General features: G+C 46.2%; 1 protein-coding gene and 1 pseudogene across 1 annotated transcript in view; one reads left to right on the top strand and one right to left on the bottom strand.

Annotated features, from left to right (window-relative positions):
• The window catches only part of LOC135548038 (MOB kinase activator 3B-like), a 60,267-nt pseudogene extending 40,827 nt beyond the window's left edge, over positions 1-19,440 (top strand).
• A 2,429-nt stretch (positions 19,441-21,869) lies between these two features.
• The window catches only part of LOC135548941 (angiopoietin-1 receptor-like), a 56,724-nt gene continuing 51,563 nt past the window's right edge, over positions 21,870-27,030 (bottom strand). The window contains 4 exon segments of the mRNA XM_064979036.1: positions 21,870-22,708; positions 24,572-24,671; positions 25,681-25,777; positions 25,932-25,972. Coding sequence (XP_064835108.1) covers positions 22,634-22,708; positions 24,572-24,671; positions 25,681-25,777; positions 25,932-25,972 — 313 coding nt within the window. The 3' untranslated portion in view covers positions 21,870-22,633.

The raw sequence follows: 27,030 nt of genomic DNA, 5'->3' as shown, positions 1-27,030 counted from the left end.
TTGTTCAACACCCTGTCCAACACCTTGTCCAACACCCTGCCAACACCTTGGTCAATACCTTGTTCAACACCCTGTCTGTCAACACCTTGTTCAACACCCTGTCCAACACCCTGTCCAACACCTTGTTCAACACCTTGTTCAACACCCTGTCTGTCAACACCCTGTTCAATACCTTGTTCAACACCCTGTCTGTCAACACCTTGTTCAACACCCTGTCCAACACCTTGTCCAACACCCTGCCAACACCTTGGTCAATACCTTGTTCAACACCCTGTCTGTCAACACCTTGTTCAATACCTTGTTCAACACCCTGTCTGTCAACACCCTGTCTGTCAACACCTTGTTCAATACCTTGTTCAACACCCTGTCTGTCAACACCCTGTTCAATACCTTGTTCAACACCCTGTCTGTCAACACCTTGTTCAATACCTTGTTCAACACCCTGTCTGTCAACACCCTGTTCAACACGCCGTCTGTCAACACCTTGTTCAACACGCCGTCTGTCAACACCTTGTTCAACACCTTATTCAATGCTCAATCATGATCTCTGTCATTTAAAGCTTTAAGCAAATGTAGCCGATGTGAAATTGCTAGCTAGTTAGCGGTGGTGCGCGCTAGTGGCGTTTCAATCGGTGACGCCATGGCGAGGGGACGGACGTAAAGTCTATACTGTTACACAAACAAACACTACAATTGGGGATAAGATCATCAACTAAATAACTATAATGTCAAATGTAATGTCTAATCCATGTCTTTCTCTTCTTTGCTTCACACAGAAAAAGAGGTCCTGATGCGACACTCCAAACAGTAAACGTTGCCCTGCTGTATCCCTCTTCCTCATCTCAACCTGCTGCTCCTCCTCCTCCTGTACTTCCTGCTCCTCCAGAACCGACTATTGGTACCGTTGGTTCCGTCCTTGGGTCCCCAACCCTCACTCGGCTGGTTAACAAATCCCCGCTTTCCCCCTCCTCTCCGCTCCCCCGGTCCTCGTCCCTGGACCTCCTCTCCCCCCGGCCCGAGTCTTCGCCCCACTTGCCCCGTCCCCGGCAACATGTCCATCACCCTGAAGCAGGTCTTCAACAAGGACAAGACCTTCCGCCCCAAAAGTAGGTTTGAGCCGGGGACACAGCGTTTCGAGCTGCATAAAAAGGCCCAGGTGTCGCTGAGCTCCGGGGTTGACCTACGGGCGGCGGTTGCTCTGCCCCACGGGAGGATCTGAACGACTGGGTGGCCATGCACGTGGTTGACTTCTTCAACAGGATCAACCTCATCTACGGGACGGTGTGTGAGTTCTGCACGGAGAAGAGTTGTCCCGTCATGTCCGGAGGTCCTAGGTATGAGTACCGATGGCAGGACGATCACAAGTACAAGAAACCAACGGCTCTACCGGCTCCCAAGTACATGAACTTGCTGATGGACTGGATCGAGGTCCAGATCAACAACGAGGATATCTTCCCCACCAGCATGGGTGAGTACTCTGGGTCTGCTGTAACTGTATGTACATCAGCCACACTCAACAGACCCAGACAGTCTTTTTTAGGAACGAGAAGCAGTGCCAGTGGGTAATATCACTCAGCAAACAAGACCAGTAAAAACAGATTCATATAATAACCAATGTAGTGATATTTGTGTTGTTTGCTTTATAACCCATTGGTTCATACGCCCCTGTGATATACAATAAGACCCGTGATATACAACAAAAAGACAACAGTCACACAGCACCAGAATAAATTCAACCACATGTTTCATCACAAAACCGAAGAACAACAATCTGTGTGATGAAGTCCACAAAGCAAATATGGAATGCACTGTAACTGCAGGGTAGCCTAGTGGTTAGAGCGTTGGACTAGTGACCGAAAGGTTAAAGTTCAAATCCCCAAGCTGACAAGGTACAAATCTGTCCTTCTGCCCCTGAACAAGGCAGTTAACCCACTGTTCCTAAGCGGTTGTTGAAAGTAAGAATTTGTTGTTAACTGACTTGCCTAGTAAAATAAAAATGCAACAGCTCAGCACTGATTGGCTAATTGTTTTCATCAAGTCAGGCCAAATGCTTTCTGGCGTCAATCAATCAAACACTACGGCCGCAACATCATCAGCAACAGCATCAGATACATGGTCTACACATACTGAGACAGAGAGATGCTGTTTCACTGTCCAGACAGCATCAGATACATGGTCTACACATACTGAGACAGCATCAGATAGATGGTCTACACATACTGAGACAGCATCAGATACATGGTCTACACATACTGAGACAGCATCAGATACATGGTCTACACATACTGAGACAGAGAGATGCTGTTTCACTGTCCAGACAGCATCAGATACATGGTCTACACATACTGAGACAGCATCAGATACATGGTCTACACATACTGAGACAGAGAGGTGCTGTTTCACTGTCCAGACAGCATCAGATACATGGTCTACACATACTGAGACAGCATCAGATACATGGTCAGATGATTTCTCTGGTGAGATTAAGCCACTTGCGAATTTACAGAAATGTATGAAATCTCAGAGAGATGAAAGATACATTTATTTATTTTTTGAGTAATCCTGGCTTCCCTTGGCATCTATTAATACACTGGCACCAACAAGATGGCCGTGAACAATTACCACAGTTTGGGTTCACACGGGTTGTTACTACAGTATGCTGAGACATGACAATATCCTTCTGAACCGTTGTCACCTAGGAAACCGTTGTCACCTAGGAAACCGTCGTCACCTAGTAAACCGTTGTCACCTAGGAAACCGTTGTCACCTAGGAAACCGTTGTCACCTAGTAAACCGTTGTCACCTAGGAAACCGTTGTCACCTAGGAAACCGTTGTCACCTAGGAAACCGTTGTCACCTAGGAAGTCTGTCTCACCGGATTATCTCAAACAGTAGTTGAGCATCCCCTGCATTAGAGGATAAGGAACGTCTTGGGAGTTTTTCAGACTCGCATCGGTGACGGAATTCCTATTGCGGAAAATTCCTGTCATTTTCTGAAAATGTTGGGAAGTTACTGAATTACTAGGCTACCATACTGTCCTGCGGAGTAACTGTAACAATATATTAGACATTAGATCGGGAGTCCGGGCCCTCTTGGACTCGGGGTATTACAAGGAACACTGCTCATTGTAATGGCTGCCTTGACGCTGACATGAAAAGTCAGGTGATCCGGAGGCGGACGCTAATTGACCTATGACCCACAGTATGACCTTCCACCTGTCAAACCTGCTCTTAGTCACCACTACAAGCAGTTTAAGGAGCGCCCTGGTGAACAGTAGTACTATGAGGAATAGGGTGCTGTTTCGGGGTCCGACAAAGTTTATCGCTTGGAAAAAAACAGGTGACGGGTGTCAGTCTGGTAACTAGGTGACGGGTGTCAGTCTGGTAACTAGGTGACGGGTGTCAGTCTGGTAACAGCTGACGGGTGTCAGTCTGGTAACTAGGTGACGGGTGTCAGTTTGGTAACTAGGTGACGGGTGTCAGTCTGGTAACAGGTGACGGGTGTCAGTCTGGTAACTAGGTAACTCGGTGACGGGTGTCAGTCTGGTAACAGCTGACGGGTGTCAGTCTGGTAACTAGGTGACGGGTGTCAGTTTGGTAACTAGGTGACGGGTGTCAGTTTGGTAACTAGGTGACGGGTGTCAGTCTGGTAACTAGGTAAACAGGTGACTCGGGTAACAGCTGGCGGGTGTCAGTCTGGTAACAGCTGACGGGTGTCAGTCTGGTAACTAGGTGACGGGTGTCAGTCTGGTAACTAGGTAACTAGGTGACGGGTGTCAGTCTGGTAACAGCTGAGGTGTCAGTCTGGTAACTAGGTGACGGGTGTCAGTCTGGTAACAGGTAGGGTGGTGGCGGGTGTCAGTCTGGTAACAGGTGACGGGTGTCAGTCTGGTAACTGACGGGTGTCAGTCTGGTAACTCGGTGACGGGTGTCAGTCTGGTAACTAGGTAAGTCTGGTAACAGGTGACGGGTGTCAGTCTGGTAACAGCTGACGGTGTCAGTCTGGTAACTAGGTAAGTCTAGGTGACGGGTGTCAGTCTGGTAACAGGTGACGGGTGTCAGTCTGGTAACTAGGTGTCAGTCTGGTAACTAGGTGACGGGTGTCAGTCTGGTAACTAGGTGGCGGGTGGTGGTAACAGGTGACGGGTGTCAGTCTGGTAACAGCTGAGGTGACGGGTGTCAGTCTGGTAACTAGGTGACGGGTGTCAGTCTGGTAACTAGGTGACGGGTGTCAGTCAGTCTGGTGAACAGTCTGGTAACTAGGTAACTGGTAACGGTGACGGGTGTCAGTCTGGTAACAGGTGACGGGTGTCAGTCTGGTAACTAGGTGACGGGTGTCAGTCTGGTAACTAGGTAACTCGGTGACGGTGTCAGTCTGGTAACAGGTGACGGTAAGTCTGGTAACAGGTGACGGGTGTCAGTCTGGTAACAGGTGACGGGTGTCAGTCTGGTAACTAGGTGACGGGTGTCAGTCTGGTAACTAGGTGACGGGTGTCAGTCTGGTAACAGGTGAGGGTGTCAGTCTGGTAACTAGGTAACTCGGGTGTCAGTCTGGGTGTCAGTCTGGTAACAGGTGACGGGTGTCAGTCTGGTAACTAGGTGACGGGTGTCAGTCTGGTAACTAGGTGGCGGGTGTCAGTCTGGTAACTGTGACGGGTGTCAGTCTAACAGGTGACGGTGTCAGTCTGGCTACTGTCAGGTGACGGGTGTCAGTCTGGTAACAGGTGACGGGTGTCAGTCTGGTAACTAGGTAACTGGTAACAGGTGACGGGTGTCAGTCTGGTAACAGGTGACGGGTGTCAGTCTGGTAACTAGGTGACGGGTGTCAGTCTGGTAACAGGTGACGGGTGTCAGTCTGGTAACTCGGTGGTGTCAGTCTGGTAACTCGGTGACGGGTGTCAGTCTGGTAACAGGTGACGGTGTCAGTCTGGTAACTAGGTAACTCGGTGACGGGTGTCAGTCTGGTAACAGGTGACGGGTGTCAGTCTGGTAACTAGGTGACGGGTGTCAGTCTGGTAACAGGTGACGTGTCAGTCTGGGTGTCAGTCTGGTAACTGACGGGGTAACTAGGTGACGGGTGTCAGTCTGGTAACTAGGTGACGGGTGTCAGTCTGGTAACTAGTGTCAGTCTGGTAACTAGGTGACGGGTGTCAGTCTGGTAACAGGTGACGGGTGTCAGTCTGGTAACAGGTGACGGGTGTCAGTCTGGTAACAGGTGACGGGTGTCAGTCTGGTAACTTGGTGACGGGTGTCAGTCTGGTAACTAGGTGACGGGTGTCAGTCTGGTAACAGGTGACGGGTGTCAGTCTGGTAACAGCTGACGGGTGTCAGTCTGGTAACTAGGTGACGGGTGTCAGTCTGGTAACAGGTGACGGGTGTCAGTCTGGTAACAGGTGTCAGTCTGGTAACTAACGGGTGTCAGTCTGGCTGACGGGTGTCAGAACAGTGATGGGTGTCAGTAACAGATGATGGGTGTCAGTCTGATAACAGATAATGGGTGTCAGTTTGATAATGGGTGTCAGAGTACAGCAGCAGTATCGTCCTCAGTTCAGCCTTTGAATAATGCAGATACATCTGATCTGCCAATGCTCTGGTGAGCTGCCCAAATGGATCCTTATTCCATTTACAGTGCACTACTTTTAACCAGGGCCCATAGGGGACCAACAGGGCTCAGATCAGAAGAAGTGCAATATATAGGGAATAGGGTGCTGTTTGGAACGAGTCCCGAACCTGTTCCACCATGGTGTCACCATGATATCCAGGATGATGCCCTTTGTTCCATGGCCGGCAGCCTGTCACCGCATGGCGACCGTGAGAGTTCTCTCCTCTTTTTTTGACTCCCTATCTTTCTCCTCTCTCTCTCTCTCTATCCTCATTCTCTATCTTCATCCTCCCTCCCTCTACCCCCCCCTCTCTCTCTCTCTCTATCCCCCCTCTCTCACTCTCTCTCTCTCATCTCTCCCCTCTCTATCCTCATTCTCTCTCATCTCTGTCTCTCTCTCTCTCTATCCTCATTCTCTATCTTCATCCTCCGTCCCTCTACCCCCCTCTCTCTCTCTATCTCTCTCTCCTCTCTCTCTCTCTCTCTCACTCTCTCTTCTCTCTCCGTCTCTTCTCTCTCTCTCTCTCTCTCTTATCCCCCTATCTTTCTATCCCTCTCTCTCTCTCTCTCTCTCTCTCTCTCTCTCTCTCTCTCTATCTATCCCCCTATCAAGACATCAATAATTCACCCTGGAGCATCTCAAACCTCTCTCCACACACACGTCTCTGTGTCTCTCTCTCTATCCCCTCTCTCTCTCTGTCTCTCTCTCTCTGTGTGTCTCTCTCTCTTCTCTCTCTATCCCCTGCCTCTGTCTCTGTCTCTATTTAGGTTCCACTGTGCCCTCAGCAAGACATCAATAATTCACCCTGGAGCATGTTCAAAAATAACCTGTCACCACACTGTACTGTACACGTTTGTGTGTGAACCAAGTGTTGTAGTCTTGTTTTGAGCCTGGTGTTGTGCCTTGTTTTGTGTGTTGTTGTTGTTTTGATGTGTGTGTGTTTTGAGCCAGGTGGTGTGTTGTGTGTGTGTTGTTTTGAGCTGTGTGTAGCCTGTTTTGAGTGGTGGTGTTGTAGCCTGGTTTTGAGCAGTCCCATTAGTTTGAGCTTTATTAAACACTGACAGAACCAGGGGTGTTGTAAGGGGTGTTGTAGCCTTGTTTTGACTGTATCCATCCTTGTTTTGACTACTTTTTGAGCCAGGTGGTGTAGCAGCCTTGTTTTGAGCAGGTGGTGTAAAGGACTTAACAAAGTTTAAAAATAACCTTGTTTGTTTTAATAGGCTTATATAACTTGTATAACTACTTAGTCAAAAAATATATATAACTACTTAGTCAGCCAGCTGGCTAACTCATTGATCATGCCTTTGAGTGAGCCTTGTTTTGAAGGTGAAGGTAGCCAAGTGTTGTAGCCTTGTTTTGAGCCTGGTTTTGTAGCCTTGTTTTGTGCCAAGTGTTGTTGCCTTGTTTTGATGCAGGTGGTGTTGTAGCCTTGTTTTGAGCCAGGTGGTGTTGTAGCCTGGTTTTGAGCCAGGTGGTGTTGTAGCCTTGTTTTGAGCCAGGTGGTATTGTAGCCTTGTTTTGAGCCAGGTGTAGTCTACAGTATTCCTTAGTTGTGAAGTAACCAGGGCTTGATCCATGTACTGTCAGTCCAGCACCTTAGCCCCTAATGGACTCAGAACATCTTGAGGAGAACACTAGGTGTTGGGTTAACGTAGCTACAATCTAGTTCAGGTTAATGTGATTGAGGAGAACACTAGGTGTTGGCTTAACGTAGCTAATATCTAGTTCAGGTTACTGTGATTGAGGAGAAGATGTGATTGAGGAGAAGATCATGGCAACAACCCAGAGGGTTTAAACCATTAATATAGTCAGGGTTAGGGTAGTCAGGGTTAGGGTAGTCAGGGTTAGGGTAGTCAGGGTTAGGGTAGTCAGGGTATGTATGGCCCTGTTGTCTGTTACTAACCCACCTGCAGTGTGCCAGACCACTGTTGTTTGTCTCTGTCACGGCTTTGGGGTCACTGTCAGGTTAGGGTTAGGATTTCCCAGGGTCATGGTGCAGGTAGCTGACCTTTCACCTTTAAGGTGATGTTATGTCTTCCTGAGACAGTGTCTCTCTGTCATCTCTGTGTAGAGTCAGTTTCAGGTTAGGGTTAAGGTTACCCAGGGTCATGCTGTCTCTGTGACGGTCTTTGATGTGATAGGTTGAGGATGACAGTGTTCTATCTATCTCATGGTGGGTGCCTGTTGTAAATTGTACTGTACGTTCAGGGAGTTTACTGTTTGATCCAATCTCCTGAATACAGTGATTCATGTTGTTTGATTTCAATCAAGAGATTTTGAACAGGTTTAATATATAATTAAGCGACATAGAGTGGCTTCACACCTTATTAAAGTTAGCTTTACTAATTGAATATATGTATATATTCGGCTTCTGTGTTATAGGCATGAATGGTGGAATTCTTATGGGTTCAACTTTAACCTAATACTTTTGAGCCATAATGGAGTAAAATCTTCTCCTGGATTGTGAGATCCCTGTATAATCCTGTTTCACCAGACCCGGCGGAGCGGGTGAGGGAGACTGAGGATGGGTCCCAAATGGAACCCTATTCCCTATGTAGTGCACTACTTTAGACCAGAGTCCTATGGAACCTATTCCCTATATATAGTGCACTACTTTAGACCAGAGCCCTATGGAACCCTATTCCCTATATATAGTGTACTACTTTAGACCAGAGCCCTATGGAACCCTATTCCCTATATAGTGCACTACTTTAGACCAGAGCCCTATTGAACCCTATTCCTTATATAGTGCACTACTTTAGACCAGAGCCCTATGGAACCCTATTCCCTATAAAGTGCACCACTTTAGACCAGAGCCCTATGGAAGGAACCCTATTCCCTATATAGTGCACCACTTTAGACCAGAGCCCTATGGAACCCTATTCCCTATATAGTACACTACTTTAGACCAGAGCCCTATGGAACCCTATTCCCTATAAAGTGCACCACTTTAGACCAGAGCCCTATGGGACCCTATTCCCTATATAGTGCACTACTTTAGACCAGAGCCCTATGGAACCCTATTGCCTATATAGTGCACTACTTTAGACCAGAGCCCTATGGAACCCTATTCCCTATATAGTGCACTACTTTAGACCAGAGCCCTATGGAACCCTATTCCCTATATAGTGCACTACTTTACTTTAGACTACTTTAGAGCCCTATGGAACCCTATTCCCTATATAGTACACTACTTTAGACCAGAGCCCTATGGAACCCTATTCCCTATATAGTGCACTACTTTAGACCAGAGCCCTATGGAACCCTATTCCCTATATAGTGCACTACTTTAGACCAGAACCCTATGGAACCCTATTCCCTATATAGTGCACTACTTTAGACCAGAGCCCTATGGAACCCTATTCCCTATATAGTGCACTACTTTAGACCAGAACCCTATGGAACCCTATTCCCTATATAGTGCACTACTTTAGACCAGAGCCCTATGGAACCCTATTCCCTATATAGTGCACTACTTTACCCCAGAGCCCTATGGAACCCTATATAGTGCACTACTTTACACCAGAGATCCTATGGACCTACGACTCTGAAATGAGGCACATAGTGAGGAGCTCCATCCGTCTAAAATTCAGATCATTCAGGCTCTGAATGAGATCATCTCCTGTCAGTCGAGACACACATTCAAATGATTGATGGTCCCTACAGGCAGGAAATGTTGATGGAAAATTCACTGCTGTGGTTTTCTGTGGGTCTGTAGTATTGATTGCTTTTGATGAACTTTAAAACATCTATGCGTGTCAGTTAAGAGACAATAAATATGTAAACTGTATATAGATGTTAAATTGACAGGCATTTGACAATCAATGAGGATTTTATCCCATTGTGGTCCCTGTTTTGAAGTGACAAGAGTGTTCCCAGTCAGGAACAGTCCCCAACTGGAAATGAAACCTTTTTGCTTGTTGCTGGTGTCCGTAAAGAGGAATGTAAACTTTACTGAAACAAACACGTGTTTACTGCGCATAATAAAATATGAATTACTTATTAATTCAAACCGACTTGATCAATCCTCTCTTAATCAGATCTAACCTGCCTGACAGGCTACTGCAACATAAACACACAGGGTGCTAGCTGGGTTCATGTAGTGGGCGTATGTTCTGAAGAAGTGCCATTCTCTCTCTGGAGAATAAGAGGACTTTCTCTCTAGAGACATGTTAAGGACTTCCTCTGTTACTGGAGAATAAGAGAACTTTCTCTCTCTAAAGACATGTTGCAACACTCACTACCGAGTTCCAAACTGCCTCTGGAAGCAACGTCAGCACAATAACTGTTCGTCGGGAGCTTCATGAAATGGGTTTCCATGGCCGAGCAGCCGCACACAAGCCTAAGATCACCATGAGCAATACCAAGCATCGGCTGGAGTGGTTTAAATCTCGCAGCCATTGGACTCTGGAGCAGTGGAAACACGTTCTCTAGAGTGATGAATCACACTTCACCATCTGGCAGTCTGACAGATGCAGGAGAAGGCTACCTGCCCGGATGCATAGTGCCAACTGTAAAGTTTGGTGGAGGAGGAGGAGGAATAATGGTCTGGGGCTGTTTTTTCATGGTTCGGGCCCCTCAGGTCCAGTGAAGGGAAATCTTAACGCTACAGCGTACAATGACATTCTAGACAATTCTGTGCTTACAACTTTGTGGCAGCAGTATATGAAGGCCCTTTCCTGTTTCAGCATATAAATATTTAAAAATATGTATTCAGACCCTTTACTTAGTTCTTTGTTGAAGCACATTTGGCAGTGATTACAGCCTCGAGTCTTCTTGGGAATGACGCTAGAAGCTTGGCACCTGTATTTGGGGAGATTCTCCCATTCTTCTCTGCAGGGCCTCTCAAGCTCAAGTCAGGTTGGATGGGGAACATCACTGCACAGCTAATTTCAGGTCTATCCAGAGATGTTCAATCGGGTTGAAGTCAGGACTCTGGCTGGCCACTCACATTCAGAGACTTGTCCCGAAGCCACTCCTGCATTGTCTTGGCTGTGTTTTTAGGGTCATTGTCCTGTTAGAAGGTGAACCTTCACCCCAGTCTGAGGTCCTGAGTGCTCTGAAGCAGGTTTTCATCAAGGATCTCTCTGTACTTTGCTCCATTCATCTTTCCCTCGATCCTGACTAGTCTTCCAGTCTTCCAGTCTTCCAGTCCCTGCAGCTGAAAAACATCCCCACAGCATGATGCTGCCACCACTATGCTTCACCATAGAGATGGTACCAGGTTTCCTCCAGACGTGACACTTGGCATTCAGGCCAAAGAGTTCAATCTTGGTTTCATCAGACCAGAGAATCTTGTTTCTCATAGTCTGAGAGTACTTTAGGTGCCTTTTGGCAAACTCTAGAAGGGCTCTAGAAGGGCTGTCATGTGCCTTTTACTGAGGAGTGGCCTCCGTCTGGCCACGCTACCATAAAGGCCTGATTGGTGGAGTGCTACAGAGATGGTTGTCCTTCTGGAAGGTTCTCTCATCTCCAGAGAGGAACTCTTGAGCTCTGTCAGAGTGACCATCTGATTCTTGGTCACCTCCTTGACCAAGGCCCTTCTCCCCCAATTGGTCAGTTTGGCCCGGGGCCAGCTCTAAGAAGAGTCTTGGTGGTTCCAAACTTCTTCCATTTAAGAATGATGGAGGCCACTGTGTTCTTGAAGACTTTCAATGCTACGGACATTTTTGGGTACCCTTCCCCAGATCTGTGCCTCAACACAATCCTGTCTACGAGCTCTACAGACAACCTCATGGCTTGGTTTTTGCTCTGACATGCACTGTCAACTGTGAGACCTTATATAGATGGGTGTGTGCCTTTCCAAATCATGTCCAATCAATTGAATTTACCACAGATGGACTCCAATCAAGTTGTAGAAGCATCTCAAGGATGCCTAGTTAAATAAAAATGTAAATAATCAATGGAACACAGGGACGGTAGTAACCCGTAGTGTCTGTCCTGTAGTCTGACAGTTTGGTTGTATTGTCCTGGTCTGTCCTGGTCTGTCCTGGTCTGTCCTGGTTGTATTGTCCTGGTCTGTCCTGGCCTGTTATGGTTATATTGTCCTGGTCTGTCCTGGTTGTATTGTCCTGGTTGTATTGATGGAGTTGGCCCTGTATGTGTCCTATGCTGGGGACATTTCAAACTGTCCATCAATGAAGTTTATACAATTCAATTATATCTACAAGATCGGGATACATGCCGGTCGTTTGGCTTGTATGTCTTTGGCTTAGATCGTGCATTTGATGCCACGCACAGTTGTTGGTCTCCATAGCATCACTGTGTGGTTGTATTATTACCAGAGTGGGATACGGGTTGTTATCCATACAAATGTTATCCATGTTACCACCAACAGACTCTGTTTGTGTCCATACTGCAGTGTAAACAGACTGTTCATACTGCAGGGTAAACAGACTCTGTTTGTGTTCATACTGCAGGGTAAACAGACTGTGTTTGTGTCCATACTGCAGGGTAAACAGACTCTGTTTGTGTCCATACTGCAGTGTAAACATACTCTGTTTGTGTCCATACTGCAGGGTAAACAGACTGTGTCCATACTGCAGGGTAAACAGATTGTGTCCATACTGCAGGGTAAACAGACTCTGTTTGTGGTCATACTGCAGGGTAAACAGACTCTGTTTGTGTTCATACTGCAGTGTAAACAGACTCTGTTTGTGTCCATACTGCAGGGTAAACAGACTGTGTTTGTGTCCATACTGCAGGGTAAACAGACTGTGTTTGTGTCCATACTGCAGGGTAAACAGACTGTGTTTGTGTCCATACTGCAGGGTAAACAGACTGTGTTCATACTGCAGGGTAAACAGACTCTGTTTGTGTCCATACTGCAGTGTAAACAGACTCTGTTTGTGTCCATACTGCAGGGTAAACAGACTGTGTTTGTGTCCATACTGCAGGGTAAACAGACTGTGTTTGTGTCCATACTGCAGGGTAAACAGACTCTGTTTGTGTCCATACTGCAGGGTAAACAGACTCCGTTTGTGTCCATACTGCAGGGTAAACAGACTCTGTTTGTGTCCATACTGCAGGGTAAACAGACTGTGTTTGTGTCCATACTGCAGTGTAAACAGACTCTGTTTGTGTCCATACTGCAGGGTAAACAGACTCTGTTTGTGTTCATACTGCAGGGTAAACAGACTGTGTTCATACTGCAGGGTAAACAGACTCTGTTTGTGTTCATACTGCAGGGTCAACAGACTCTGTTTGTGTCCATACTGCAGGGTAAACAGACTGTGTTCCTACTGCAGGGTAAACAGACTCTGTGTTCATACTGCAGGGTAAACAGACTGTGTTTGTGTTCATACTGCAGGGTAAACAGACTGTGTTTGTGTCCATACTGCAGGGTAAACAGACTCTGTTTGTGTCCATACTGCAGGGTAAACAGACTGTGTTTGTGTCCATACTGCAGGGTAAACAGACTCCGTTTGTGTCCATACTGCAGTGTTAACAGACTCTGTTTGTGTTCATACTGCAGGGTAAACAGACTCTGTTTGTGATCATACTGCAGGGTAAACAGACTCTGTTTGTGTCCATACTGCAGTGTTAACAGACTCTGTTTGTGTCCATACTGCAGGGTAAACAGACTGTGTCCATACTGCAGGGTAAACAGACTCTGTGTTCATGCTGCAGGGTAAACAGACTGTGTTCATACTGCAGGGTAAACAGACTTTTGGTCTCTGTTGGCACTCTGCTGCCACCTGCCTGCCTATCAAAGGAATTACATTTTTTTATTTTCAGGATGAATTGACACATAAACAAACATTACAATTATTCACTGTGATAATTAAATGATTATTCTTCTTCTGGCGTTCACTGCATTGTGCATGGCATAAAGAATAAAGAATTATTCTGGCGTTCTCTCTCTCTCTCTCTGTCTCTCTCCCTCTCTCTCTCTCCCCTCTCTCTCTCCCTCTCTCTCTCTCTCTCTCCGTCTCTCTCACTCCCTCTCTCTGTCTCTCTGTCTCTCTCTCTCTCGTTGTCTCTGTCTCTCTCTCTCTCTCTCTCCCCCCCCTCTCTCTCTTTCCCCACAGGTATCCCCTTCCCCAAGAACTTCACCCAGATCTGTAAGAAGATCATCTGCCGTCTGTTCCGGGTGTTTGTCCACGTCTACATCCACCATTTTGACCGTATGATCCTGATGGGAGCTGAGGCCCACGTTAACACCTGCTATAAGCACTTCTACTACTTCAGCACAGAGCTCAACCTCATAGACCGCAAGGAGCTGGAGCCACTGGTGAGTATAGAGAAAGATCAAGATTGAGTCAAGACAGAAGTGTCCCAAATGGCTCCCTATTCCCTATATATAGTGCACTACTTTAGACCAGAACCCTATGGAACCCTATTCCCTATATAGTGCACTACTTTAGACCAGAGCCCTATGGAACCCTATTCCCTAAATATAGTGCACTACTTTAGACCAGAGCCCTATGGAATGCTTTAGACCAAGGCTGGTGAGTAATAATGCAATCCTCTCAGATATACAGGAGGCTAGGGGCTAGGGGTTTATTAAGACTCTGGTCACCCAGTAGTTCTTTATTATAGAGTCTGACTGGGCCGGTGTCACCTCGAGGCTGACTGGGCCGGTGTCACCTAGAGGATGACTGGACTGGTGTCACCGAGAGGCTGACTGGACTGGTGTCACCTAGAGGCTGAATGGACTGGTGTCACCTAGAGGTTGAATGGACTGGTGCCACCTAGAGGCTGAATGGACTGGTGCCACCTAGAGGCTGAATGGACTGGTGCCACCTAGAGGCTGAATGGACTGGTGCCACCTAGAGGCTGACTGGGCCGGTGTCACCTCGAGGCTGACTGGACTGATGCCACCTAGAGGCTGACTGGACTGGTGCCACCTAGAGGCTGAATGGACTGGTGTCACCTCGAGGCTGACTGGACCGGTGCCACCTAGAGGCTGACTGGACCGGTGCCACCTAGAGGCTGAATGGACTGGTGCCACCTAGAGGCTGACTGGACTGGTGCCACCTAGAGGCTGAATGGACTGGTGTCACCTCGAGGCTGACTGGACCGGTGCCACCTAGAGGCTGAATGGACTGGTGCCACCTAGAGGCTGAATGGACCGGTGCCACCTAGAGGCTGAATGGACCGGTGTCACCTAGAGCCTGAATGGACTGGTGTCACCTAGAGGCTGACTGGACTGGTGTCACCTAGAGGCTGACTGGACTGGTGTCACCTAGAGGCTAAATGGACTGGTGCCACCTAGAGGCTGAATGGACTGGTGTCACCTAGAGGCTGAATGGACTGGTGCCACCTAGAGGCTGACTGGACCGGTGCCACCTAGAGGCTGAATGGACTGGTGTAAAACATTAGAATAGATGTTCTATGTTTTCTTAAAATGTGGTGTTGCCTGGTCAGTGTTCCTTAAGAAAACATTCTAGTTTAGTTGTAGGTTTTCATTGTATTCCATTTTCTCCTCTTGTCTACTTCCTCTATCAGATCATTCTGGTTCTGGTCGCCATTAAACGGCAGGGAGATGGGATCAGTCTGGTTCTGGTCTCCAGTACACGGCAGGGAGATGGGATCAGTCTGGTTCTGGTCTCCAGTACACGGCAGGGAGATGGGATCAGTCTGGTTCTGGTCTCCAGTACACGGCAGGGAGATGGGATCAGTCTGGTTCTGGTCTCCAGTACACGGCAGGGAGATGGGATCAGTCTGGTTCTGGTCTCCAGTACACGGCAGGGAGATGGGATCAGTCTGGTTCTGGTCGCCATTAAACGGCAGGGAGATGGGATCAGTCTGGTTCTGGTCGCCATTAAACGGCAGGGAGATGGGATCAGTCTGGTTCTGGTCGCCATTAAACGGCAGGGAGATGGGATCAGTCTGGTTCTGGTCTCCAGTACACGGCAGGGAGATGGGATCAGTCTGGTTCTGGTCGCCAGTACACGGCAGGGAGATGGGATCAGTCTGGTTCTGGTCGCCATTAAACGGCAGGGAGATGGGATCAGTCTGGTTCTGGTCGCCAGTACACGGCAGGGAGATGGGATCATTCTGGTTCTGGTCGCCAGTACACGGCAGGGAGATGGGATCAGTCTGGTTCTGGTCGCCAGTACACGGCAGGGAGATGGGATCATTCTGGTTCTGGTCGCCAGTACACGGCAGGGAGATGGGATCATTCTGGTTCTGGTCGCCAGTACACGGCAGGGAGATGGGATCATTCTGGTTCTGGTCTCCAGTACACGGCAGGGAGATGGGATCAGTCTGGTTCTGGTCTCCAGTACACGGCAGGGAGATGGGATCAGTCTGGTTCTGGTCTCCAGTACACGGCAGGGAGATGGGATCAGTCTGGTTCTGGTCTCCAGTACACGGCAGGGAGATGGGATCAGTCTGGTTCTGGTCTCCAGTACACGGCAGGGAGATGGGATCAGTCTGGTTCTGGTCTCCAGTACACGGCAGGGAGATGGGATCAGTCTGGTTCTGGTCTCCAGTACACGGCAGGGAGATGGGATCAGTCTGGTTCTGGTCGCCAGTACACGGCAGAGAGATGGGATCAGTCTGGTTCTGGTCTCCAGTACACGGCAGTGACAGACAGATGTCTTCTGCCAGCTCCTGTGAGTCCTTCTCATTTGGCCTTATGCTGGCTCAGGGGAAAGATTCAGACAAGAGGAGTGATGGGGGAATATGGGAGAATATGGGGGAATATGGGGGAATGGCCTGCGGGATTATATGTGTTCCTTCAGTCCAGCTCTTGTGTAGTATAGATCTCCTAGGCAACAGAAAAATAAACAAATACAGCTGCACACATGAGGCAGAAATAAAGACCAGGACGACTGTAGGTCTTGGTGCTACCCTTCTACTGGCCCCTGGAAGAAAGGCTGTTGCCTAGCAACCTGGCTGTGAGTTCTCTGGGTGTACCTTGTGCCTAATAGGCTGACAGCCAGTGTGTATTAGCAGGCCATCAGGCTAGGTGTGTTAGTACGTTGACCTTGAGAGTGGCATTGGCCCTCTCACCAAGGTGGAGCTCAGCTCAGTTTGCCAACCTGTCTCTATTCCTACTGTAACTTCCTACTGCAAACTCATTCTCCGCTGATACAGGGATTTGCACCTGTCTTGACCGAACAGTTGTCATGACATACCATCGAATGGAGCGCAGTCACAGGTGTTGTTGTAAACAAATTAATTGAATGTTGAATCAGTTCCATCCTCTCACTCTCTAGTAACTTATTTATCTCTTGCAGAAAGATATGACGTCTGGGATGTGTCACTGAGGTGTCGTAGCAGAACCACTGGAGCTGCCGATGGCCTGGCAGGAGGTTGCCGTGGATACGCTGTGGGAGGGGTCCAGTTAGCAGCAGACATGCCTCTGAAGCTTGATCACATCATCACCGTGCGTCTGGTAGCCGTACAAGAACCTGTTACCTGCAGATACGCCTGCCTGGCTGGATCCACACTGTAGCGAGGACAGACTCTACTATTTGTACGATCAACACTGTAGCAGAGACTTCTAGACTCTGCTGTAGTTTGTCACGTTAAATCATTCTCTCTATAACACCAGATCACAGAGGAGGAGCTGATTAACTAATGTTTGCATGAGTTGATTATGTTCAATATGAGAGTATGACTACTAGGACCACTTACTTACTGACTGACTTACTGGCAGGCTGGCTGACTGATTCACTGGCTAGCTGGCTGGCTGACTGATTCACTGGCCAGCTGGATGACTGACATTCACTGGCCAGCTGGATGACTGACATTCACTGGCCAGCTGGATGACTGACATTCACTGGCCAGCTGGATGACTGATTCACTGGCCAGCTGGCTGACTGATTCACTGGCCAGCTGGCTGACTGATTCACTGGCCTGCTGGCTAGCTGACTGTTTCACTGGCCAGCTGGATGACTGACTGATTGACTGGCCAGCTGGCTGGCTGGCTGATTCACTGGCCAGCTGGCTGACTGATTCACTGGCCAGCTGGCTAGCTGGCTGTTTCACTGGCCAGCTGGATGAATGACTGATTGACTGGCCAGCTGGCTGGCTGACTGATTCACTGGCCAGCTGGCTGACTGATTCACTGGCCAGCTGACTGACTGACTGATTGACTGGCAAGCTGGCTGGCTGACTGTCAAATCAAAACGTAGGAATGGAATCCTATTCCTTATTTAGTGCACTACTGTTGACCAGGGCTCTATGGGACCCTACGGGGCCCTATGGGCAAAGGCAGTGCACTACGGTTGACCAGGACCCTATGGGACCTATGGGCAAAGGCAGTGCACGATATAGTTCATCCGAAATTCAGACCCCTTGACTTTTTCTACATGTTGTTACGTTACAGCCTTATTCTAAAACGGATTACATACCTCTTTTCCTAATCAATCTACGTCACAATAACCCATAATTACATCACAATACCCCATAATTACTTCACAATACCCCATAATGACATCACAATAACCCCAGAATGACATCACAATATCCCATAATGACAAATTAAAAACAGAAATACTTTATTTTCATAAGTATTCAGACCCTTTGCTATGACACTCGAAATTGATCTCAGGTGCATCCTGTTTCCAATGATCATCCTTGAGATGTTTCTACAACTTGATTGGAGTCCACCTGTGGTAAATTAAATTGATTGGACATGATTTAGAAAGGCACACACATGTCTATATAAGGTCCCACAGTTGTCAGAGCAAAACCAAACCATGAGGTCGAAGGCGTTGTCTGTAGAGCTCCGATACCGGATTGTGTCCAGGCACGGATCTGTGGAAGGGTACCAAATATTTTCTGTAGCTTTGAAGATCCCCAAGAAAACAGTGGCCTCCATCATTCTAAAATGGAAAAAGTTTAGAGCTGGCCTCCCGGCCAAATTGAGCAATCAGGGATGAAGGGCCTTGGTCATGGAGGATGCCAAGAATCCGATGGCCACTCTGACAGTGCTCCAGAGTTCCTCTGTGGAGATGGGAGAACCTTCCAGAAGGAGAACCATCTCTGCAGCATTCCACCAATCAGGCCTTCCCTACGGTGAAGCATGGTGGTGGCAGCATCATGCTGTGGGGATGTTTTTCAGCGACAGGGACTGGGAGACTAGTCAGAATCAAGGGAAAGATGAACAGAACAAAGTACAGAGAGATTCTTAATGAAAATCTGAGCACTCAGGACCTCTATAACTGGGGTGAAGGTTCACCTTCCAACAGAACAACGACCCTAAGCACACAACCAAGACACCACAGGAGTGGCTTCGGGACAAGTCTCTGAATGTCCTTGAGTGGCCCAAGCGGAGCCCAGACTTGAACCCGATCGAACATCTCTGGAGAGACCTGAAAATAGCTCCCATTACAACCTGACAGAGTTTGAGAGGATCTGCAGAGAAGAATGGGAGAAACTCTCCAAATACAGGTGTGCCAAGCTTGTAGCGTCAAACCCAAGAAGACTGGAGGATGTCTTCACGGCCAAAGGTGCTTCAACAAAGTACTACGCAAAGGGTCTGAATACTTATGTAAATGTGATATTGACAGGGTTTTTTTGTAGTTTCATTGGTCCTTTCAGGTGTTCATCCATCATGATCCTGTTTTTCATTACTTCACCACGAGGACTTCTTTCTATGTAAATGAACTTGTTGTGCTGGCATCCTTAGCCTAGTGAATATGTATTTATGATACTTTAGCAACACTAAAATCAAGTTTGTTATCCAATCATCAGTCTGTACCTTTGACTGTTCAGTTTACAATAACCAACACAAAGTGTCTGACCGACAAAGCGATGATAATATTGTCAACTAGACACTGACACTTATTTACAATTCTTTTTAACATTTAGTTTGACTGTTCATGATTCCATGTAAACATTACTACACCAGAAACAATAAAGTTTTGATTCCTTCCAGAAAAAAGTTTCTATCTTTTCACAAGGTGATTTTAAACAGTACATGCCTACTGGTGTTGTTTGCGATACAGAATGGGCACATCTGTTGTTGAGAGATACACAGCGGGTCAATCTCTTATTCTGAGCTCATTAGTTTAGCTTAGTTTACTTATACACTATCTGTGATTAGATGGATTATTGATAGCACAGAGGCTAACATGCTAACCCTCACCGTGATTAGATGGATAATAGATAGCATGTTAGCCTCTGTGCTAACCCACACTGCGGTTAGATTGATAATAGATAGCACAGAGGCTAACATGCTAACCCTCACCGTGATTAGATGGATAATAGATAGCATGTTAGCCTCTGTGCTAACCCAAACTGTGATTAGATTGATAATAGATAGAACAGAGGCTAACATGCTAACCCTCACCGGAGACACCTGAAACCCCACCTCTTCAAGGAATACCTAGGATAGGATAAAGCAATCCTTCCCACCCCCCCCCTTAAATGATTTAGATGCACTATTGTAAAGTGGCTGTTCCACTGATGTCAGAAGGTGAATTCACCAATTTGTAAGTCGCTCTGGATAAGAGCGTCTGCTAAATGACTTAAATGTAAATGATGTAAATGTGATTAGATTGATAATAGATAGCACAGAGGCTAACATGCTAACCCTCACTGTGATTAGATTGATAATAGATAGCACAGAGGCTAACATGCTAACCCTCACTGTGATTAGATGGGTGATAAATAGCACAGAGGCTAACATGCTAACCCTCACTGTGATTAGATGGGTGATAAATAGCACAGAGGCTAACATGCTAACCCTCACTGTGATTAGATGGGTGATAAATAGCACAGAGGCTAACATGCTAACACCTCACTGTGATTAGATGGGTGATAAATATCACAGAGGCTAACATGCTAACACCTCACTGTAGGAAGAGTTCTCTCCATGGACAGCCACTCACAGTGTTTTAATCCACCAGTGTGTTTTTTTTAAATTCACCTCAGAGGTTCTCGACATGGATTAAAGTCAAGGTTGATCCTCACCACAGCTAATTAAAAAGAGAGTTGTTTCGTCTAATCAATCAGATCCATGTACAACAGTAGGCTAATATATAAAGCTGACCAGGCACTCACAGCCCACCTCTACAGTACCTCTCACCTCAGTGGAGCTCAGTGACTGTGTGTCTCTGTCTGAGTCTGTCTAACCGAAGAGGAGGTTTAATGCTGACATGTCGGTTGGTACATGATTGACTTATTCCTCGTAGCTAACGGTGCGACAATCGTCTTCCAACGAGAGTCTTGTCTTTGGGCCAAAACTTGCGCCTCCTTTGTCCCATGAGAGACACCAACTCTTGCAGTTCAGACCTACCAGTCGGTGGTACAGCCTAGACTTTTCCTCTATGGGTGAGGAGGCCAGCAGCCCGCCGGTGTGTGTTCAGATCGTGTCGATGATCTTCCTGGTGTGTTTCGGCCTGTACTGCATCGTGAAGGGCGTGTCCTTCGGCTTCTTCAGCTGGTGGTATATCCTGGGAGGATCGTGTATCGTGGCGGCAGCTTTCGCATCGTTCAGGGTATATGAGGTGTGTATTATCTCTGCCCAGAGGGAGATCTGTGAGGGACAGCCCTGTGGACCAGAGACAGCCCTGTGGACCAGAGACAGCCCTGTGGACCAGAGACAGCCCTGTGGAGCCGGACCATAGAGTGGTCCAGAGACTAGTGACAGCCTTGTGGACCAGAGACTAGGGACAGCCCTGTGGACCAGAGACTAGTGACAGCCCTGTGGACCAGAGACTAGGGACAGCCTTGTGGACCAGAGACTAGGGACAGCCCTGTGGACCAGAGACTAGTGACAGCCCTGTGGACCAGAGACTAGTGACAGCCCTGTGGACCAGAGACTAGGGACAGCCCTGTGGACTAGAGACAGCCCTGTGGACCAGAGACAGCCCTGTGGACTCAGACCACAGAGTGACCCAAAGACTAGGGACAGCCCTGTGGACTAGATACAGCCCTGTGGACCAGAGACTAGTGACAGCCCTGTGGACCAAAGACTAGGGACAGCCCTGTGGACTAGATACAGCCCTGTGGAGCCGGACCATAGAGTGGACCAGAGACTAGGGACAGCCCTGTGGACCAGAGACTAGTGACAGCCCTGTGGACCCAGACCATAGAGTGACCCAGAGACTAGGATCAGACCTGTAGCAAACAGAAGACCCTGCGAGGAGACCGTGGCGGTAACAGCCAGATATGGACTGGATTTCTACTGGACACTCAACCCAGGACCACTGACCTATCCTGAACTATCTGGACAGAATAACTCCAGTATTACTGACTTGTGTCATGAAATCATAGTGTACTGCTTGATTATTAGGTGGTATGCTTTGTTGCAGTCATCTCTTTGTACATTTTTTGTTTTTTAAGTATCACACAAGTCATACATCACAGATAAGAATTTAATCACAAAACGTTTTATTAATTTTAAGGATACCATTTTTTAATTAAGTAATGGTTTCTTAAAGACATTTACATCTGATATTACAGCAGGCTGCCATGTATGTTACACTATACAGATGTAGGTTCTTCATTTGATCACTTTTTTTGTTGTTGGGAATTTTCCTACACAGCTGAAAATGCAAACTTGTAGTGTATTATTCAAGGTTTAAAAAGGCTTCTACATTTTGTAATTTCCACTTTAAAATGTCAGACTTGATTTGCACCTAATGAAAAATAACCCGCGTAATAATTCACATTTCCTGTTGCTGCAGGATTATTTTTCAGCTGTAGAAAACTGGCTCAAATTAAGATCCTCCATCTGTAAGGTCAACAGTTACACTGTTGTTATCGGTCAGCCAGCGACTATCATAGCCTGTGTCCAAAATGGCACTATTCCCTTTCCAGTGCACTACTTTTGACCAGGGCCCCTAGGTAGTGCACTATACAGTATGGGGGAATAGGGTGGACGGTTCATCAAAACAGAAGAATCATCAACAACAACAACAACAACAACTTAACATCAAGGATTACCGTTTTGAAAGTCAGTTTATGATTGGACAAAAGTTAGCACATAACTTGGAATACACAATATGTGCAAAATACTAGTCTGTGAATCCCTTGTAAGAGGATTTCTTAAACCATGTAACTTTATAATTCTCCGTACAACGCAGTGGTAGTGAAATACTGTAGTTTTTAGGTTTAGCACAAGGTCAGCCAGCTTCCTCAGCGGAGCAGTCGATACCAGCATAGGTGAACTTCTCATACAGGGTGGTGTTGACATATGTCTAGAAACAACAGGAAGAGAAATAGGGTTCTGTACTTAATTAACTGATCGAGAAAGCTTGCGATGGGCGACTGTCATACCCTGTACCTACGGTGTGGCTACTACTTCCTACTGGAACTTCCTACTGTAACTTCCTACTTCCTACTGGAACTTCCTACTGTAACTTCCTACTGTAACTTCCTACTGTAACTTCCTACTGGAACTTCCTACTGCAACTTCCTACTGGAACTTCCTACTTCATACTGCAACTTCCTACTGGAACTTCCTACTTCCTACTGTAACTTCCTACTGGAACTACCTACTGTAACTTCCTACTGCAACTTACTACTGGAACTTCCTACTTCCTACTGTAACTTCCTACTGGAACTTCCTACTGGAACTTCCTACTGTAACTTCCTACTGGAACTTCCTACTGTAACTTCCTACTGTAACTTCCTACTGCAACTTCCTACTGCAACTTCCTACTGGAACTTCCTACTGGAACTTCCTACTTCAACTTCCTACTTCCTACTGCAACTTCCTACCTCCTACTGTAACTTCCTACTTCCTACTGTAACTTCCTACTTCCTACTGTAATTTCCTACTGCAACTTCCTACTGGAACTTCCTACTTCATACTGCAACTTCCTACTGGAACTTCCTACTTCCTAGTGTAACTTCCTACTGGAACTACCTACTGTAACTTCCTACTGCAACTTACTACTGGAACTTCCTACTTCCTACTGTAACTTCCTACTGGAACTTCCTACTGGAACTTCCTACTGTAACTTCCTACTGTAACTTCCTACTGGAACTTCCTACTGCAACTTCCTACTGCAACTTCCTACTGCAACTTCCTACTGGAACTTCCTACTGGAACTTCCTACTGGAACTTCCTACTTCCTACTGCAACTTCCTACCTCCTACTGTAACTTCCTACTTCCTACTGTAACTTCCTACTTCCTACTGTAATTTCCTACTGTAACTTCCTACTGTAACATCCTACTGGAACTTCCTACTGCAACTTCCTACTGCAACTTCCTACTGGAACTTCCTACTGGAACTTCCTACTGGAACTTCCTACTTCAACTTCCTACTTCCTACTGCAACTTCCTACCTCCTACTGTAACTTCCTACTTCCTACTGTAACTTCCTACTTCCTACTGTAACTTCCTACTTCCTACTGGAACCTCCTACTGTAACTTCCTACTGCAACTTCCTACTGGAACTTCCTACTGGAACTTCCTACTTCCTACTGCAACTTCCTACTGGAACTTCCTACTGTAACTTCCTACATCAACTTCCTACTTCCTACTGCAACTTCCTACCTCCTACTGTAACTTCCTACTTCCTACTGTAACTTCCTACCTCCTACTGTAACTTCCTACTTCCTACTGTAACTTCCTACTTCCTACTGTACCTTCCTACTTCCTACTGTAACTTCCTACTTCAACTTCCTACCTCCTACTGTAACTTCCTACTTCAACTTCTTACTTCCTACTGGAACTTCCTACTTCCTACTTCAACTTCCTACTTCAACTTCCTACTTCAACTTCCTACTTCAACTTCCTACCTCCTACTTCAACTTCATATGTCCTACTTCAACTTCCTACCTCCTACTTCAACTTCCTACCTCCTACTTCAACTTCCTACTTCCTACTTCAACTTCCTATGTCCTACTTCAACTTCCTACCTCCTACTTCAACTTCCTACCTCCTACTTCAACTTCAACTTCCTACTTCCTACTTCAACTTCCTACTTCCTACTTCCTACTTCAACTTCCTACTTCCTACTTCAACTTCCTACTGCTGAATGTCCTATGTGTTGTTGTTTTTTATTACCAATGACGGATTAGATGAATGAGTGAAAAATAAAGTGTGTTTTACCTTCCTCTCCTCCAGCATCCTGTTGAGGGAGACCAGTATCTGTTGAAACGAGGGCCTCTCATAGGGCTTTTCTCTCCAGCACTGACCCATCAGGTCATACCTAGACAACAACACAGGAGAGGGGTGGAAAATGGATTCAATACATACCGCAAATAGCCTTGAATCTGATTTGAACTTATTATTTTTGTTTTTAAAACTGTACCCTTATAATTTCCTTGTTTCCTTCATGCGTGTCTCTATATTCTGTATGTCTCTATATTCTGTGTGTCTCTATATTCTGTGTGTCTCTATATTCTGTGTGTCTCTATATTCTGTGTGTCTCTATATTCTGTGTGTCTCTATATTCTGTATGTCTCTATATTCTGTGTGTCTCTATATTCTGTGTGTCTCTATATTCTGTGTGTCTCTATATTCTGTGTGTCTCTATATTCTGTGTGTCTCTATATTCTGTATGTCTCTATATTCTGTGTGTCTCTATATTCTGTGTGTCTCTATATTCTGTGTGTCTCTATATTCTGTGTGTCTCTATATTCTGTGTGTCTCTATATTCTCTGTGTCTCTATATTCTATATGTCTCTATATTCTGTGTGTCTCTATATTCTGTGTGTCTCTATATTCTGTGTGTCTCTATATTCTGTGTGTCTCTATATTCTATATGTCTCTATATTCTGTGTGTCTCTATATTCTGTGTGTCTCTATATTCTGTATGTCTCTATATTCTGTGTGTCTCTATATTCTCTGATGTCTCTATGTTCTGTGTGTCTCTATATTCTCTGATGTCTCTATATTCTGTATGTCTCTATATTCTATATGTCTCTATATTCTCTGATGTCTCTATATTCTGTGTGTCTCTATATTCTGTGTGTCTCTATATTATATATGTCTCTATATTCTATATGTCTCTATATTCTATGTGTCTCTATATTCTGTGTGTCTCTATATTATATATGTCTCTATATTCTGCGTGTCTCTATATGTCTCTATATTCTCTGATGTCTCTATATTCTCTGATGTCTCTATATTCTCTGATGTCTACCGTCAGAGTCTTCAGCAGAGCCCCGTGGACCAGAGCCCTGTGGACCAGAGACTACCATGTCCAGATTACTTACACCTCATCGTCACAGTTGAGGGGTTTCTCCAGCCGGTAGCTCTGAGGGAGTTTCTCATAGAGCTCTGCACACGTCATCCCACAGTATGGAGTACCCCCTGATACACCAGGACAACACAAAACACACTGTCCATGACAAGACGCACATACAGTAATGTACGCACACTGGACGTATCAGGCTGCATTTCAAATCCATTATCAATATTGTAGATTATTATCCTGGATGCAAACCTAATTATCCTGGATACAAACCTAAACTGACGATCTCCCAGAGAAGTACACCATAAGACCATCTGGAGAGAGAAAGAGAGAGAGAGAGAGAGAGAGAAGAGACAAGAGAGAGAGAGAGAGAAGAGACAAGAAAGAGAGAGAGAGAGAGAGAGGAGAGAGGAGACAAGAAAGAGAGAGAGAAGAGAGAGAGAGGAGAGAGAGAGAGAAGAAAGAACAAGAGAGAGAGAGAGAGAAGAAAAAACAAGAGAGGAGAGAGAGAATAGAGAGAGAGAGAGAAAAGAGAGAGAGAAGGAGGAGAGAGAGAAGAAAGAACACGAGAGGAGAGAGAGAGGGAGGAGAGAGGAGAGAAGAGAGAGAGAGGGAGGGAGAGAGAGAGAAGAAAGAACGAGAGAGGAGAGAGAGAGGTGGAGAGAGAAGAAAGAACGAGAGAAGAGAGAGAGGGGAGGAGAGAGAGAGAGAGAGGAACGAGAGAGGAGAGAAAGAGAGAGAAGTGATAGAGATTAAATCCGTGTACACAGTCAGACCATACAGTGTAAATGTATTTTAAAGTTCTTTCTGCAGCTGTTGATCACATAGTTTCAGTATTTTAGAGCTGGAATATAACGTTGCTGATAAATATCAGTATGAAACAGTTTAACGTATTCGGTATGAAACAGTTTAACGTATTCGGTATGAAACAGTTTAACGTATTCGGTATGAAACAGCTAAACGTATTCGGTATGAAACAGTTTAACGTATTCGGTATGAAACAGTAACGTATTCGGTATGAAACAGCTAAACGTATTCGGTATGAAACAGTTTAACGTATTCGGTATGAAACAGCTAAACGTATTCGGTATGAAACAGTTTAACGTATTCGGTATGAAACAGTTTAACGTATTCGGTATGAAACAGTTTAACGAAGAACTGCATGACTGTTCTGAGAGCTTTGCCGTTTCTAAAAGGAGGTTTTGGGGGTGTTTTTTGGGAGCCTTTGTTCATGATTTTTCAGGGCCCCCCATAATACACAACGAGTATGAGGAAGTGATTTGTTGTTTAGGGTAAGTTTCACAAAAACTAGTGAAATCACAAAAAAAGGTGTCTGGACACTTCTAGAACATTCCATTCCCATTTTTTTTAA

The sequence above is a fragment of the Oncorhynchus masou genome, chromosome 11 (assembly GCF_036934945.1).
Source record: "Oncorhynchus masou masou isolate Uvic2021 chromosome 11, UVic_Omas_1.1, whole genome shotgun sequence".
In the NCBI taxonomy this organism is placed as follows: domain Eukaryota; kingdom Metazoa; phylum Chordata; class Actinopteri; order Salmoniformes; family Salmonidae; genus Oncorhynchus; species Oncorhynchus masou.
Note: the sequence above shows the minus strand (reverse complement) of the source record. Positions and strands in the feature narration are given on the sequence as shown.